General features: G+C 43.6%; 1 protein-coding gene across 1 annotated transcript in view; it reads right to left on the bottom strand.

Moving 5' to 3' along the window:
- Positions 1-17,000, bottom strand: part of MUSK (muscle associated receptor tyrosine kinase) — a 79,610-nt gene that overhangs the window by 43,629 nt on the left and 18,981 nt on the right. The window contains exon 6 of the mRNA XM_084832153.1: positions 1,611-1,735. Within this exon, the coding sequence (XP_084688279.1) occupies positions 1,611-1,735 (125 nt within the window). The remainder of the gene's footprint in view (positions 1-1,610; positions 1,736-17,000) is intronic.

Below are 17,000 nucleotides of genomic sequence, written 5' to 3' on the forward strand. Positions count from 1 at the left end.
AGTTCTGGGCACCACATTTTAAGAAGGATGCAGACAAACTGGAGAGAGTTCAGAGGAGGGCAACAAAGATGATTAGGGGACTGGAAACAAAGCCCTATGAGGAGAGACTGAAAGAACTGGGCATGTTTAGCCTTGAGAAGAGAAGACTGAGGGGAGATATGATAGTGCTCTTCAAGTACTTGAAAGGTTGTCACAGAGGAGAAGGCCAGGATCTCTTCTTGATCATCCCAGAGTGCAGGACACGGAATAATGGGCTCAAGTTACAGGAAGCCAGATTCCGGCTGAACATCAGGAAAAACTTCCTGCCTGTTAGAGCAATACAACAATGGAACCAATTACCAAGGGAGGTGGTGGGCTCTCCCACACTGGAGGCGCTCAAGACGAGGCTGGACAGCCATCCGTCAGGGATGCTCTGACTTGGATTCCTGCATTGAGCAGGGGGTTGGACTCGATGGCCTTGTAGGCCCCTTCCAATCCTACCATTCTATGATTCTAAGAGTAGGAATAAAAACATCATGATGACAAAGTGAGAAAGAGAAAATGAAATGGTCAGGAACCCAGTAAGAGTATAGAACACCAAGTCAGACCATTGGTACATGTATTGTCCACACCAGGAGTCTGCTACATGGACTCCCCTGTCCTTTTTCGTGGCTCCTGCCATCCCCAAATTGCCACTGCCCTGCCACCAAATTCAGTGGTAAGAAATAAAGCTTGTTATAATGCAAAACTGTGCTTCTCGCAGCTTCCAGGAGCATGACTTTGCATTAAAACAAGGGTCACGCTCTCCGCATGCCTTGTTTTAAAATGGGGGGGGGGAGGGTTTCACTGCCAAATCACCATCAAAATTCAACCACAATTTGGCAGCAACAATTGTAGAGGTGGAGGCCACCACTAAGTTCTAGGGGTCAAAACTGGGCCCTGGGCCCTCCGAAGTTGCCCAGCCCTGGTCTGCACTGACTGGTAGAGGTTCTCCAGGGTTTCAGACTGGGATCTTTCCTGGCCCAGCTGGAGATGCTGGAAATTGAACCCGGGACCTTCTGCATGCAAAGCAGGTGCTCTGCCAATGAGCTAAGGCACTTCCCCCAGATCACTTAAATGTTTGCCGAACCTTGCATTGATTCTTTCACCTTCTCATTCTAGGCATTCATTTTGAGCTTTAGGCTAATGATTCTTAAACTCTGTTGTCTTGAGGACCAGCACTATTCTTGCTGGACAACCACATTTTCTTACGCTGAAGTTGCCACAAAACTCAACAATCCTGCCCAGGTCTGCAGAATATGCCATAAAGGGGGGAGTGTTGCTAGATAGGGAAGGTGTCCATTCATTGGTATGTGCAGGCTTCATATCAACAAGTTGCTTGTCAATCAAGATTGACTCAGGACAGATAAGTCATACAGTACAGCTGCATCAGAAAGTAGAATGAGTTGTGTTTTCATTCAACATTCAGCAACATTGCTTGCTTTGCAAAGGCCTTTATCTTTTGCTTATTATTTTCTTCCTGATTTTAGGGCCCAAGTGACAGCGAACCTTGGTTAAAGGATCCAAGAACCTTGGTTAAAGAATCATGCAAGGTCCTACCACAAAATCTTAGGAATGGCAAGGACACTTACAGCTTTTCCATTCTCAAGCCATGTTATAGTAGGAGTTGGAATGCCTGTTGCTGCACATCGTAGTGTTACCACAGAGCCAAAGCTGACGTTGTAGGATTCAGGAGCTTTCAGGATTCGGGCAAAAACTGTATGGAGGAATTCAAAGACATTAATAAAATGATTCATAATAAAGATCAGCCACTAGTCAAACATGAGCAATTTTTTTCACTTTAGAAAGCTCACTGAATGTTTATTGTATTTATTTATTTAATTGATTGATTTCTATACCACCCAATAGCCGAAGCTCTCTGGGTGGTTCACAAAAATTAAAAACAAAAAGCACAAGATAAAACAATATAAAAGCATTAATGCAAAGCCAATGCAAAGGATTGATCCCAAATAATTACTGAATGCAAAGAGCATAGATTTCAAGGTTGGGTTTTGTGTTTGGGAATGTTTTAAGAAACAAAATGATAAAACCATATTTCCCACCAATTCTGCACATACACACACATAGAGTTATGTGTACTCCACGCTCAAATCATCAGAATTCTGCATCATGGTAACCCAAATGTTATTCTCAAAAAGATGGCTTCTGTGGCATGAACAAATGTTAAAACTTACGCACTACTGCATCTCATTGGTCACACTGAATACTTTAGGATACTCCTGCTAGGGTAGGCAGAGCTGTGGGCTTAATTGAAACGACACCCCAGTCACTGGCAGGCCCAAACACAGAGGCAAATGAGTCCAGTTCCTTAGATGTCAAAATTATAGGGGCACCTGCCTTAGCTAGTTGAATGTCTTAGAGCAGAAGATACGGCCTACACTGTTGAAAGAGGTGCACAGCACAGAGGCAATTTAGCAGCAAGTTCACTGGGTGATATGCCCAGCATTCAAGAGGACATGAATAAGAGTCTTCATATCTCCATTGGCTGCTTTCCCTGTGTTCCATGAATACACTAAATGTATGGGGAGGTGGGAAGTAGGATCATGTCCACTGTCCACATACTCAAACAGCTACATGTTCTGTGTATTTTACCACTTCATTCTGCAGCATATAGACCAGGCCTTTGCCTCTTCCTTCTACACCAGCTGAGGGTAACCCCTGGCCCACACGGCTAATCTCGCCTGTGGAAGGCCCAATCCGGCCCACAGAAGGTTGAACAGCCTCTGCAGAGCCCAGCCATTGCCCTCCTGAGTTCCCACCCCCTGGGGAAGAGGAATTCTGAAAGGCGGCCAAGAAATGTTTTTAAATGAATGAATGAATGAATGAATGAATGTTATCTCCAATCAGAGATAACAAAGGGATTCCCCTTTGCACTGCTCATCTCCCAATCAGAGGACAAGTGGCACAAAGGGGAATCCCTTTGTTATCTCTGATTGGAGATGAGGATTCCCCTGCACCATTAGGCCAGGGTGAGTCCCCTTTTCTATACAGAGAGAGGCACAGAGCTCCATGCCTCTCTCTGCATGGAGGTGATTTTTTTTTAATTGGAAAAGTCGGTGGGGTGGGGCAGATGATGTCATGGGAGGGAACAGGACTTCAGATCAGGGCCTCACAGGTTGGGGAAGGTGGGTAACCCAGCCCCTGGACCAAAAATGGTGGCCCTCCCCTCTTCCACACCAAACCGAGTTTTTCCCTATCTGCAGCATTTCTGTGGTCCATTCAAGGGTCCCAGCCCCATCAACTCCTGTACTGCTGTGAACATCCTGTTCGGTTGTGGCCCCAAACACCACCGTCCATACAACTTCAGCTATTGGGCAGTATAGGAATGAATGAATGAATGAATGATTCTTGACCACCAGGTCCTGCCTCAGACATTGTGTGGTCTGCATCACATGTCGCCAAGGGTACACCCCAGAATCTCTTGCAATGCCACAAAGAATTCAGGAGTGTGATTCTCAGATCGTATTTAACCCATACCTCTTTGCAAAGCAGGGGTGCCCAACTTGCAGCCCAGGGACCACATGCAGCCCCCGGAGACCTTAACTGTGGCCCACCACAGGCGCTCTGGCCCTCCTTGCTGCCACTATTGAATTCCCTCCCCCAGAGATTGTGATACAGATTTCTTTTTCCTTGCTGGTAGCACCAGTGAAGTAAGAATAATTTGTATCAGGAGTGCTGGGGGAAGGAGTGGAGAGAAGGATTTGTACTTCTTCCACCTGACAGCCTAAGGATCTGATCCTCAGGATCACTGGAATATGTATGTGTATATGCATGTGTGTCTTTATGTGTGCATATGTGTCTATGTGTGTGTATGCATGTCTATGTGTGTGTATACGTGTCTGTGTGTGTGTATGCGCATGTATGCGCATGTACCAAACCAGCATCTAATGCAGCCCTTAGGACCAAAAAGGTTGTGCAAAGGATATTAGGGTAACCCCCTCTCAGACTGGATTCTGAGTCAAACACTGTGGGCCTCACTGGTACCCCTAAAAATCCCTACCCTAAGTAAATGCTTGGATTCCGTATAGAATCAGGCCAGCCCTGTTAATTGTCTGGTCTTGCAAATTCATCCACCATCAGTGAAAAGAGTTCATGCCACATGTATTCCACCAGTGAATTATCAAAAGGACCCCTGCTGACAGATTTAGATACAGCAAATTGGGGTTAAAAAAAAAAGTACCTAAAATGTAAACAATTTATATTCAGTGTCTCTATATAAAACTCCTGTAATACAATGACTCATTTCTATATACATGGCAAGTCCCCAAAGGCAAGTGCATGCAAGGATAAGATGTGTTAAAATTACCTTCCCTAGGAAATGAGTAAGGAAGTTCTTTCCATGCCAGTGCTGGACCCTGTTCTATGCACGCACTAAGGCGCCTTTGCTCGGATGTATAAGATTAAAGTTGGGCCATGTGTGCTGGCTCAGCTGCCAAGTGCATCCAGTGAATCCGATGATGGGGACTCTAGTCCACGAAAGCTTCTACCAGCCTTCCCCAAGCTACTGCCCTCTGGATGTGTTGGACTGCATCTCCCATCATGCCCAGCCAATGCATCAGGGCACCACTTGGGGAAGGCTGACTTACACCCAGTGGAGGCTGGTGGCTCCGATGTCAGTGAGTCAGTGTATCTGCTCCAGGTTTCAGTCAGAACCAGTCAGAACTCTAAAAGAGCTATCTAAGGTGTAGCGCCACCAGCCTCCATTGCTTACGCCATCATAAATGTGTTAGTCTATAAGATGCCACAGGACTTCGTTGTTTTCAGATTCAGCCAGTGACCCCAAGCAGGAGCCAGAAGTGTCCTGTGAGTGGTTGTAATGAGGGAAACAGTACTGGAGAATACTAAGTAAGGAAAATAAACCTAGACCAGTTGCTGTTTTTTGTCTTATACAAGTTGCTCAGTGTATAAATAAAGTTCCTTTTGTTTAATTCTCCAGGCTGCATTATTTGTAAAGTTTGCAGGATCAAATATAACAGGGCTGAGGAAAAATGCAAAGGAGTATTCTGAATGTCCATAAAGTTTCACAAGTCGCATCAACAAAACAATAACAAATAATTAAAAGGGGAATAATAGCAACAACCCTAAAGACTCCGTCAATCAGTATCAGGAGACCAGGTTTTCACATTGCAACCCACTGTCGAGTGCACAATCAATTCGGAATTCTCCTGTTAAAGGAAGCGGCAACAAGAGAGAGTTTGTGCAAGAGAAATGCTCAGTGGATTGTGCCCAGCTACATCTATTATAGGCCAAAGGCACTGACTGAACAAAGAACTAAGTAAAATATCACTTTGACTTAAGTTGCAGAGAGAGACTAGGTTGGCCCCCTCTTTGTTGTCCTTTCACCGGCAGGTAAAGACATTTTTATTCAAGCAGGTATTTGGTGTATAAGCTGGCCTGTTGTTGAAGAGGTTTTTAATTCATTGGTGCTGTTTATTTCTTTTATTGTTGTGTTTTTAATTGTGCTTTTAATATATTTGTTTTTATGTTATGTTTTAGATAAGATTTTAATCTGGATTTTATTGTTAGCTGCCGTGACTGTCTTTTTTTGGCAGAAAGGCAGGAGATAAACTAAGGGCACAATCCTATGAATGTTTAGACAAAAAAAAGTCCTACAACTCCCAGCATTCCCTAATCAGCATGGCTGGCTGGGGAATGTTGGGAGTTGTCGGGCTTCTTTCTGTCTACACATGCATAGGATTGTGTCCTAAATAAATAAACCAACTTACTTGCTCCCAAAGCTCCGAGCAATCAGTAAGTACTACACACTGGGAAAGACGGGCATGATAAAGGACAAAGAAGGCAGGGACCTAACAGAAGCAGATGAGATTAAGAAGAGGTGGCAAGAATACACAGAAGAACTATACAGGAAAGATCTGAATGTCCCTGATAGCCATGATAGTGCGCTCACTGAACTTGAACCGGACATCCTAGAGAGTGAAGTCAAGTGGGCCTTAGGAAGCATTAGTAACAACAAAGCTAGCGGAGATGACAGTATTCCAGCCGAGCTATTTAAAATCCTAAAAGATGATGCTGTTAAAGTGTTGCATTCAATGTGCCAACAAATCTGGAACACTCAACAGTGGCCACAAGACTGGAAAAGGTCAGTTTACATTCCAATTCCAAAGAAGGGCAACGCCAAAGAGTGTTCAAACTACCGCACAATTGCGCTCATTTCACATGCCAGCAAGGTGATGCTCAAACAAGCTAGGCTTCAGCAGTATGCGAACCGAGAACTACCGGAAGTACAAGCTGGGTTTCGAAGAGGCAGAGGAACGAGAGATCAAATCGCCAACATTCGCTGGATCATGGAGAAAGAAAGAGAATTCCAGAAAAACGTCTATTTCTGCTTCATTGACTACGCTAAAGCCTTTGATTGTGTGGATCACAACAAACTGTGGCAAATTCTTAAAGTGATGGGAGTACCAGACCACCTTACCTGTCTCCTGAGAAACCTGTACGAGGGTCAAGAAGCAACAGTAAGAACCAGACATGGAACAACCGAGTGGTTCAAAATTGGGAAAGGAGTACGACAAGGCTGCATATTGTCACCCTGCTTATTTAACTTATATGCAGAGAAATGAGAAATGCCGGGTTGGATGAATCAGAGGTCGGAATTAAGATTGCCGGGAGAATTATCAACAACCTCCGATATGCAGACGATATCACCCTAATGGCAGAAAGCGAAGAGGATCTCAAGAGCCTCTTGTTGAGGGTGAAAGAGGAGAGTGGAAAAGCTGGTTTGAAACTCAACATTAAAAAAACTAAGATCATGTCATCTGGCCCCATCACTTCCTGGCATATAGAAGGGGAAGAAATGGAAGCAGTGACAGATTTTACTTTCTTGGGCTCCAAGATCACCGCAGACGGTGACTGTAGCCATGAAATTAAAAGACGCTTGCTCCTTGGGAGGAAAGCTATGGCAAACCTAGACAGCATAGTAAGAAGCAGAGACATCACCTTGCCGACAAAGGTCCGTCTAATCAAAGCTATGGTTTTCCCAGTAGTAATGTATGGCTGTGAGAGCTGGACTATAAGGAAGGCTGAGCGCCGAAGAATTGATGCTTTCGAACTGTGGTGCTGGAGAAGACTCTTACGAGTCCCCTGGACTGCAAGGAGGTCAAATCAGTCCATCCTAAAGGAAATCAACCCTGACTGCTCATTGGAAGGATAGATAATGAAGCTGAAGCTCCAATATTTTGGCCACCTAATGCGAAGAGAAAACTCCCTGGAAAAGACCCTGATGCTGGGAAAGACTGAAGGCAAAAGGAGAAGGGGACGGCAGAGGATGAGATGGCTAGATAGCATCACGGATGCAATGAATATGAACTTGAGCACGCTCCGGGAGAGAACGCAGGACAAGAAGGCCTGGCGTGCTATGGTCCATGGGGTCACGAAGAGTCGGACACGACTGAACGACTGAACAACAACAACAACAACAACACACTGGGAGGCAAACACAAGCTTACAAGCATGTGTTTTCTTCATCATAAGTCAAACACAGGGGCAGGGGGGCACATGGAGGGGAGATTCAGTGAGCATTTGGGCATACTGAACTATTCCCCCGACCAATGGTTCTCCCCTGCAAATGTGCCCCAGGCTGTAAATTCCTTTTCCACGCTGAGCTCCAACACTCAAAGAAGTATGCCCAGCTGAGGGGGAAATTTCCAGGAGAAGCATTTTCAGGGAAAGAATTGGCAAGTGCAAAGGAAATTAAGCACTCTCCTTCCCCAATTTTCAGCTACAAATGCCCCTTCCGCCCCTGCATGTTACCACAGTAGATGAAGGTTTGGGAATATGCATTCACCAAGGTAACATGTCATTTGCTTTCAGTTTAATGCAGACATTTCTATCATTTCCCCATATATGAGCAGGAGGATGAATTGTTGCCATGCAAGGAACAAACATCACATCCATTCACATCTACCCCTTTATTGCTTTTGTTCTGCTGGGGGATATACGCAAGTTTCTTTTGAAGATGTCAGTTAAATTGCATCCTACATTCCCATGGATTCTGGACAGTGTCAATTACCCATGAGGCCCCATTAGGGCTGTTTTACTTAAGTTTGCCTCACCTGATTTGTTTTATCACAATGCTTCAAGGATGCAAGTGGTCATGGTCGCCACCAGCACTCACACTTAAACCTGGCTGGGTGGACATGTGCCAGTCACTGTGTGCTTTCTTGCTAGCCACAGGATAGCCTCAAAAGGGGAATCAGTTTTCTTCACCCTCCTGATTTGGTTTCCTCTTGCCTCTTTGAGCATTGTCAGAAGCAAGAGAATATAAGTGTTGACTTCTATTGTTTAAAAGAGTGAATGTTGCTTGTTGCAGGCTGGGTTTAGTAAGGGCTGCAGTACTGGAGAAGAGAATGAAAAGTGAGATTGGACTAGAGATGTGAAGGCCTAAAAAAACCCAGAAAAATTGGGAGGGGAAACCAAAAAAAGCAGGGTAATTTTCCCCCACAAATTCCCCCCGCCCTGGAAAATAATGGGAGATACCCGTTTTATCTTAATTTTCCTGGGTTTCCTGCCATTTTCCCCCTGTTTTTCCCCCCAGACCTTCACATCTCTAGGTTGGATTTGATAAGGATATTAAAGGACCAGAACCTGAACAAGAGGAGATTAAGTTTGCACATCTAAAAGGCTAAAGAGATTGATCTTTCCTTATTCTGATGAGGGGATTCGCAATTGGACAGAATCCACATCAATAGTAAAATTTAGTTATATTGTTCATTTCAGAGAAATGAACTGACTGAACAGCCCCAGTTGCCTGTACCCACTCTTTCCCACAGCGAAGGGGCTGAGCTGAGGTTCATGAGGATGTCAAGCTTTTCCTCAAAGGCCCTGTGCAGCGAATGCCAATGCCACAGAACTCCCACTGACCCAGTTACTGCATATATGCCCTTCATTTTATTGTTGCTGTTCGCTGGTATGTTTTATAGTTGCTCTTTGTTATTCATTGTTATTTTTAGTTTGTATTATAGCTTACTTGTTGTATTTTCTTAACTTGTATGTCACGTTGAGCATGTCCACGTAAAGAAAGGAGGGATATAAATACTGATAAACGGACAAACAATGAAAACAAACTTGCAGTCTGTGTAATCCAGTACTGCATAGTATAATATTCCACTCCCCAGATGCCTTGACTAAGCAGGAGTCTGTCTCCATCATCTCATAGACGCCAAACTGAACTGAGGCCTAGTCCTGGGGTCTCCAGTATGGTGCCCACGGGCACCCATGTACCCAGAGACACTTGTCTTGGCACCTGCCAGGCTTCCCGTCCCTCTTCATTTTAATCGGATTTCTTTTTAATTGAAAAAAAGTATTTAATTACAAATAAATGCCTGGGAGACAAGCATGCTGCAAAACGAAGTGCTTCCCTCCAGCATGACCTTTATTTGGGTTCAAAAGAGTGGTTTCGTGCTTTGGAACTCAGACCTCACCTCTGCCTTGTACTTAGGTTCTTGGCCAAGTTACTTTTCTTTTAGTCTCACCGTTTGCCTTCTAGAAAAAGAGTGGCTTCTGACTAGCCATGCCCAGCACGGCAGCCATTTTATGAATGGGCAACACACACACCCCACACACAGAGACACACAAACACATAGCAGCTATTTTGTGAGAGCGGCCACGGCACTCTCTAAATTCCAGATGTGCCCACCAGCCCAAAAGGTCTGGGGACCCTTGGCTTAGTCTGAGGAAAGGGCAAGCTATCCAGAAGAAGAGAAAATGAGGCCTCGCTCTAAACGCCAAGGCAGGGGTGGGCACCTTCAGGAGGTCTGGGGCCATTTTGCCCACCAAATCCCCCATTTTGCCCCCAAATCCCCCATTTTGCCCCCCAAATCCCCCCATGGGCCACACCTCTCCCCGTGATGCCTCCCAAATTTTAAATAAATAAATGGTGTCCTGAGTAGCTTATTTTCAAGCTAATTTTGACATTTTGGGAACTTTGTCATAGCTAAGGCCATAAAGGCTTCAAAATGGCCGTTCCAGGTGCAATTTCATTTTTTTTTAATGTTATTACAATGGGGGGGGGGCAGTGGGATCCAGCTGATGGGCCACACGTTGCCCACTCCTGCCATACAGCCAGATGTTCGGGGCCAAAACAGACACTTTTTAAAGTTGTCTCTACCAGCTATGTCTTTTTTTCCCCTATCAGGGGTCACAGGGCCCCTGATCCGGATTGGAATCCTAGTGCCGGGGGTAAGGGGCTTTGGGGCCCTGTCCCTACTCTAGAATAAAAATGAAAAGAGGACATAGCTGCTAGACACGCATTTAAAGTAATGTCTGACCTTCAGAGACCTCAAGCGAGGCAGTAGAATCCACAGCTCACAAACTGCCCAAGCTTCTTCACTCCATTAAAAGCGTAACAAGCGCTTGGCAGAGATACGTAACAGACACAGGCTCTCCGGCAATTCCAGAATTCACCTAGGTGCCATCCAGTGATGCCAGGATGCATTACTCTAAGCCTGGACCGTGCCCTCAGCAATGAGGCATGGCTTAGACTCTCCAAGGCCTGCTTTGCTATTCAGATGTGTTGAGCTCAAACCACTCTTAAAGCAACATTCATCTTCCCTGTGAACTCTCCCAGATCCCACAGGGTGATTCATTTCATTCTGTTCATTTTTATTACACATGCCGCCCTGAGAGTTTTGGCTATAGGGCAACTCATACATTGCATCAACAAACAAACAGATCTTGCAGTACTTCCTCCTGCTATTTGGAACCTGTACTTACTACCACTGTCTTGCTGCTGGAGGTCTCTCATTCAAAGTCAAAACCCGCCAGGCCTTTGCTTAGTGCCATGCGGGGTCATAGGCTAGCCAGAGCAGAACAGGACATTGTCTGTCTTCCTCCTGCCTCATCCAAAGGCAGAAGTATGATGACTTAGCTGCTGATTTGTGCGTGAAGAATTCACATGACAGTCAGACATTACATGATGCAGAGAAGAGGAGGAAGCACCAGTGGCTTGGTCTTCCATTCTCGTGAGCTTCATTGTAGCGACTGAAGTACAGCCCTCTCCCACATCTAATGGGCAAGCGGGGAGAATGTTTAGCTTTCAAGACATGCTGAAGGCATTTAGGTGCCAATCTTCATCATGCCCACATACAGTCTTTTCAGGACGTGTTTTGTTTTCTGTTCTACACTGGACTGAGTCCAATAAAGGCCAAACTAGATGTGACATTTGTCACATAGTTTGGCGCTGAGTCACTGATTTTTGTTTTAAAAATAGCTGGAGGGGTGGGGGGGGAAGCTGGATCAGGATTGTGGTGGGAAGGATGGGGGGCTTTAACCTTTCGCCCCTGCCATAGTCCTGATCAGAATCACACACGCACACAGCCAGTTGCACCTGCTATTTGTAATGGGATGGAAGTTCTCATTGCCACCCATGGAAGCGTTCTTCCCATTGCAAATAGCAGGCCTCCATGCTGGCTGAAATATTTTTTTAAACAAATCAACTACTCAGTGTTGTACTACATGACAAATGTCACTTCAAGTTTGGCCCTGTAGTTTCTCCAGATTTTTGTAAGACACTGATATTCCACATTCAAACTGGCTGCTCAATTAGCAGTGATGGTCTCTCCAGAGAGTCTTTGTCATTCCCCAAGAATGCATTTGACACTGATTTTCTGGATGGTTCAACATTAAAAAAAAAAAAAAAAGATTGCCAGGCAAACACTTGTATGAGTCTCCTGCTATTTTCACTGGTGACCCTTTCAGATAACTGGCTGTCACCATATGAATTCTTTTCCAAGAAGACATGCGAGTGAATGGATGGGTTCCAAACTTGAGTCATATTTAGAATACACCCATTGATATTAATGGGACAAGTTAGTCCCATTGATTTCAGTGGGTCTACTGTACACATGACTAATTCTGGATCCAACCTACTGTTTTTAATAAGTAGACTTTAAATAAATAGTTATGGTTTCGGTATTCTTTTGGCAACATCTCACTGTTCAAATATAACATTGCAAACATTGCTTTATCTGTTCATTGGCTTAATGTAGATAGAAGCACTCCATCTACCAGAGAGATTCTCTTTCAGGGCTTCATCACACAGAGCTTTTATCCCGCGATTGAGATTGCTCCTTCAAGGAAGTTTGCGGGCTCTTTACATGACGCCATGACCTTGCTGTGACCCTCCTGCACTAAATGCCCTTTGTTCCGTTTTTAAATAAATCACAGATAATGAGCTATCAAATTACCCTGTTGTGTTCCACTTCAGTTTCCTCCATGAAAAGAGTTAAAGCGGCAAGGAAAGGAGCAAGATCAACAAAAGATAATGGAAGACTCAGATAAGGGGGAGAAGGAGGGGAAAAGGACAGGGGGAAAGGAAGCATGTGTAATGGGAGTCCGTTGTGATCCTGCTTTTAAAATGGAAGCAGAAAGCCCCATTTTAAATGCAGGATTTTAGGCTGGGGTAGAAATGCCCTCAGACAGAGATAAAATTAGTGTTTTGGACATTGCAGAAAGTACCATATGCCTCCTTAATATCCATCTGCTATTGACACATTTTACACTACATTTTACTCCTGTTTGTGGTACTGCTCATGAAATTCTACAGTTGAACATGATTCCCCACATTTGCCACCATTCTTACTGAGCACAAATCCATGGTTTGGTTGCACAGTCTACAGGATCAGTTGCACATCAGACGCATAAGAGATCATGGTGATTTATACTGTTTGCCAGTGCAATCTGCACTCTTTGCTTGTTAAGTATATTGTTACCTTCCCAGAGGCCCTGGGAACAGACAAGCTAAAAAAGGTAGATAGATGGCATGTAACCTCCAGTGAGGTGCAACATTTAGGGAGGACCATCTCCTCCTTTTGTATTTCTGGCCAGTTCATTGGTTAAGCACACTGAATTGCTATTGTTATAAACACTTAAATCGGCTTATGTATTAGATATGCCTGCCAAAGGTGCAAATCCCTTTGTTTAAAAGAAGAGGAGGAGGAGGTAGGATTCTATCCAATGTGGATGACCTCGCTATAATTATAATGAGGTATGCAAGTAACCACAACAAATGCTCTGAAAATAAACTGGTGTCTTTGCTGTTGTTCTTGCAGTTTTATCTTAAATATATCCAAGAATGGGTCTTTAAAATTTGCAGTGAATCTTGCACTGTATCTCAAAAGCTCTTTGCCCTCTCCCTACTGAATTCTGAAATGTCTATCTATCTTAAATGTATGGGACATATTGCTATAGACTTAGTAGTCATTCCTGTCTGCTCAGAGAAGATGGGCAACTGGACTTCTGTGGGCTGGGCTCTCCAAGACAATTCATAGCGTCATTCCCAGGAATTTTAGGGGGAAAGCATGACACCTAAACTTGTATAAAAGCCCTATAAGTTTGTGGTATAGAAATACCTATTCTGTAGTTGACATTTCTTCCCTGAAGATCAATAGTTAAATGTTATGCATGTTGAAGTATAATTAGATCACAAAATGTACACGTATTTTTGGATTTGGTGGGATTTACTTCTAATGTGCGTGTTTTTTCTGGCCAGCTCCATATACTGATCATAGATTATCTCACCCTTGAGAAAATTCCACTGATGTCACTTGGCCTATGTCTGGAATGCATTTCTTTCCAAGAAGCGATCCAAGGTATGTTACAATCAATGGCGGCTTTTACCATTAATTTCACTGGAACCAGGAATTTCACCTTCAGCTTTTCAAAAATTCTTTTTCAGTGCTAGCACAGTCCTGCTGATCTCAATGAGGTTCTGAGGTTGCAAGTGCTTACTAGATCTCACCTTTGTACATAAAACTAATTATTGTAAAGGCCTTTGCTTAGGACATGCACTTTGTTAAACCATGCAAAATGCATGCACAAAGGGGCAGTTTTCATAACTGCCAAAGAGCTGCTGTTTTCCAATACAGTATGTACCCATTTATCCTGGACGACTTCCAAATCATTCAGATATTAGAAGCTTGGATAAATGGGAATGCAATTCACATGGGGTTACATGATTTACACTACTCTATGCAGTGAACACACAGAATGAATTTGTGTAACTCGGTGTTTAGTATAAATCGGGTTTGACTAATAGGGTTCTATTGAGAACAGAGTGGCTTATAGCGTTCCCCCATGTTAACTTTCCCACATATTCTTCCCTCTTCCATCAATTCCAATAAGCTTTGTTAGTGTCATCAACCAAACAGAGTTGATGGTTTGGAATATTGTCACTGCAAAGATCATTAATACTATAGCCACTAAAGCACAGCACACACGGTCTGAAAATACCTCCATCTGTTGAATTTGTCTTATTATGAGCTGCACAACAAAGAAATGGAAACAATGGATGAATATCGTAACTTATATTTGAAAAAGTGCGTACTCCACCATTTTAAAGAAAGCCAGATTACTTACTATCATCATGTTCAATCCTAAATTCAATGCTTAATTTTGATAGAAGTCAGCATTAAAATGGGAGCTTTGTATTCACAAGCACGGATGCTGTAGATATTTGCAAGGCTGAAGTGTTGATTCAAGCCTTATAGTCTATTGTGAACATTGATCCAATATGCAAAAATTTCACACCTCAGATTAATGAAGATATACAAAGTTATTTTTACTTTCCTATGGAGGCAAATTATAGGTAATGACCTAAATAACTTTGGGCAGTATCCAACTGTGTCATTCTGTTAACACAAATGACGTTGCACTAGCGGAAAGAGGAATCCAACTAAAATTATGTTTGCGCAAATGGTTGTACAACCCATGGTGCAACCCGTTGCACATTCTGCTTGCAACCAATTGCACAAGTGTAATGGGCAACCGCTTCCTCAACAGAAAGATTCAGCAAAGCTCTGCTAGCACTATTTGAGTTTGCAGAATGACACCATTGGATACTGCTCCTTGATGCTTATGCTTCATCATATAGTGAAGATTAAATAATAGCAGATCATTAATAAAAATGTTATGAAGTCTGCCAAAAGGATCGTCTCAGCAGCTCAGCTTGGGGCATATGTCTGTTTTCAGATTGTACTAAAACATGTTCTATTGACTTTCAAACATCTTAATTCTCTTGCTCCCAGGCCAAGTGAGGTGGCTGCCTCAAGCAGCTGATTCTGAGTGTCATGAAAGGGTGCAGATCGTTAGTTACTTAGGGTGCAATCCGATACACACGTACCTGGGAGTAAGTCCCACTAAATTCAGTGGGGCTTACTTCTGAGGAGACATCTATAGGATTGCAGTGTACATTTATTAATATTGTATTTTTAATACCAGGGAAGGGCAGAGGCACTTGTTGATTTTTATTTTTTACCTCAGGTGCAAAAAGAACAGGACTGGCCGTGGGTACTGCATCTTGGCTGGGAAGGGGGAAGGGCCTTTGCTGCTCTGCCTCAGATAGCAAAATGCCTTGGGCTAGCCGTGCACTTACTTATCAATCTGCCCTTCTCTATCTCTTTATTGTTTCTCTTTCCCTCTGTTCTTCTAATACCCTTGTCCTCTGTAAACCCAAAAGTACATCCTCAGATTCCTGATTGCACCCTTTTCCCATTGGTGCTCCTTACCACCAGAATGCTTTACCTTCTGGCATCCATCCAGCTTCTTCCACTGGTATATTTAAATGCTGGATTCAAAAAACACTCCACTTTATTCTAACATTCTCTGATTATGCACCTATGTCAAATGATATACTCCACATACAGTGCAGCAATTTTCTTTCATCTACATTGATGTCCTCCAGATGTTTTGGACTACAGCTCCCATCAGCCCTAGTCAGTATGTCCAGTAATGTTGGCATGAATAATAGGTTTTTACTAACCTGATGTCCTCCAGATGTTTTGGACTACAGCTCCCATCAGCCCTAGTCAGTATGTCTATACTAGTCAGTATGTCTATTTATGCCAACAATAATGTTGGCATGAATAATAGGTTTTTACTAACTGGCGGAACACTTTCATCATAGGTGTCCATTGGATCACTAAGGGGAGGTCACTCATTCCACAATATGGAGGCCACCACAAAGAAAGCCCTCCTTTAAGTCACTATAACATGTAGCTCTGCTAAATGCAGCATGATTAGGGTGCCCTCCTCCAGTGATCTCAGTGAATGGGCTGGTCTATACAGAAGGAGACGGTGTCTCAGACAGCCTGGCCCAAGCTGCTGACGCCTTTTTAAGACAGCAGCAAAACCTTAAACTCAGCTCAGTAGCATATTGACAGCCAGTGCAATTCTTTCATCATTGGTATAATATGTGCACAACAGGATATTCTACTATGTGTCCTGGCCACTGCATTTTGCACTAGCTGCAGCTTCCAATCTAACCCCAAGGGCAGCCCCACATAGAGTGCATTGCAACAGTCCAGTGTAGAAGTATCAATGCATGAATCACTCCATTTATTTATCTAAATGTATGCATTTTTGTACACAGTTCTCCAAATATACACATTTTTGTACGCATGTTTCCCTGTTATACACATGTTGGTGTATAATACTCTGGTGTGGGATTTGCATTTGCAAAGCCACTCTAAGACCTGACAGCTGGAAGCTCAAATTCAACAAGGATCACAGGTCAGAAAGTATGAACAAATCCAATACAGCTGACATTCTAATGATAGAAAATTGGCGGATGTCAATCCAAAGCTCATGAACATTGTGCACTTCATGGATTCTGTTCATCTCAGTATACAACAACTACTAGTTTGACTGCAGCTGTTATTGAACATTAAGATTAGGCCCAGAAGGCTTTCTCCAGTGTCTCTAGCGTGAAACCAAAAGCAGAGGGAAAGGTACTTCATGTAAGAGGTACCACCTAGTGTGGAGGTTTAGTGATGCAGCTGCTGATAGGCACTTCCTGTGAACCAATGAGGGGATCACCACCAGGGCTAGTCCTGGTCATTTGCTAGTACACCAAACAGCTGTTCATCACAATCTTAGTAGCTTTTCCTGAAAGTACGGGAGTCCTGTCATGAGAAACTATTGGAAGGGATCCTGCGATGTACCCACGA

This window comes from Heloderma suspectum, chromosome 2, assembly GCF_057233095.1.
Source record: "Heloderma suspectum isolate Gila_16-S chromosome 2, 16-S_ref, whole genome shotgun sequence".
Lineage (NCBI taxonomy): Eukaryota > Metazoa > Chordata > Lepidosauria > Squamata > Helodermatidae > Heloderma > Heloderma suspectum.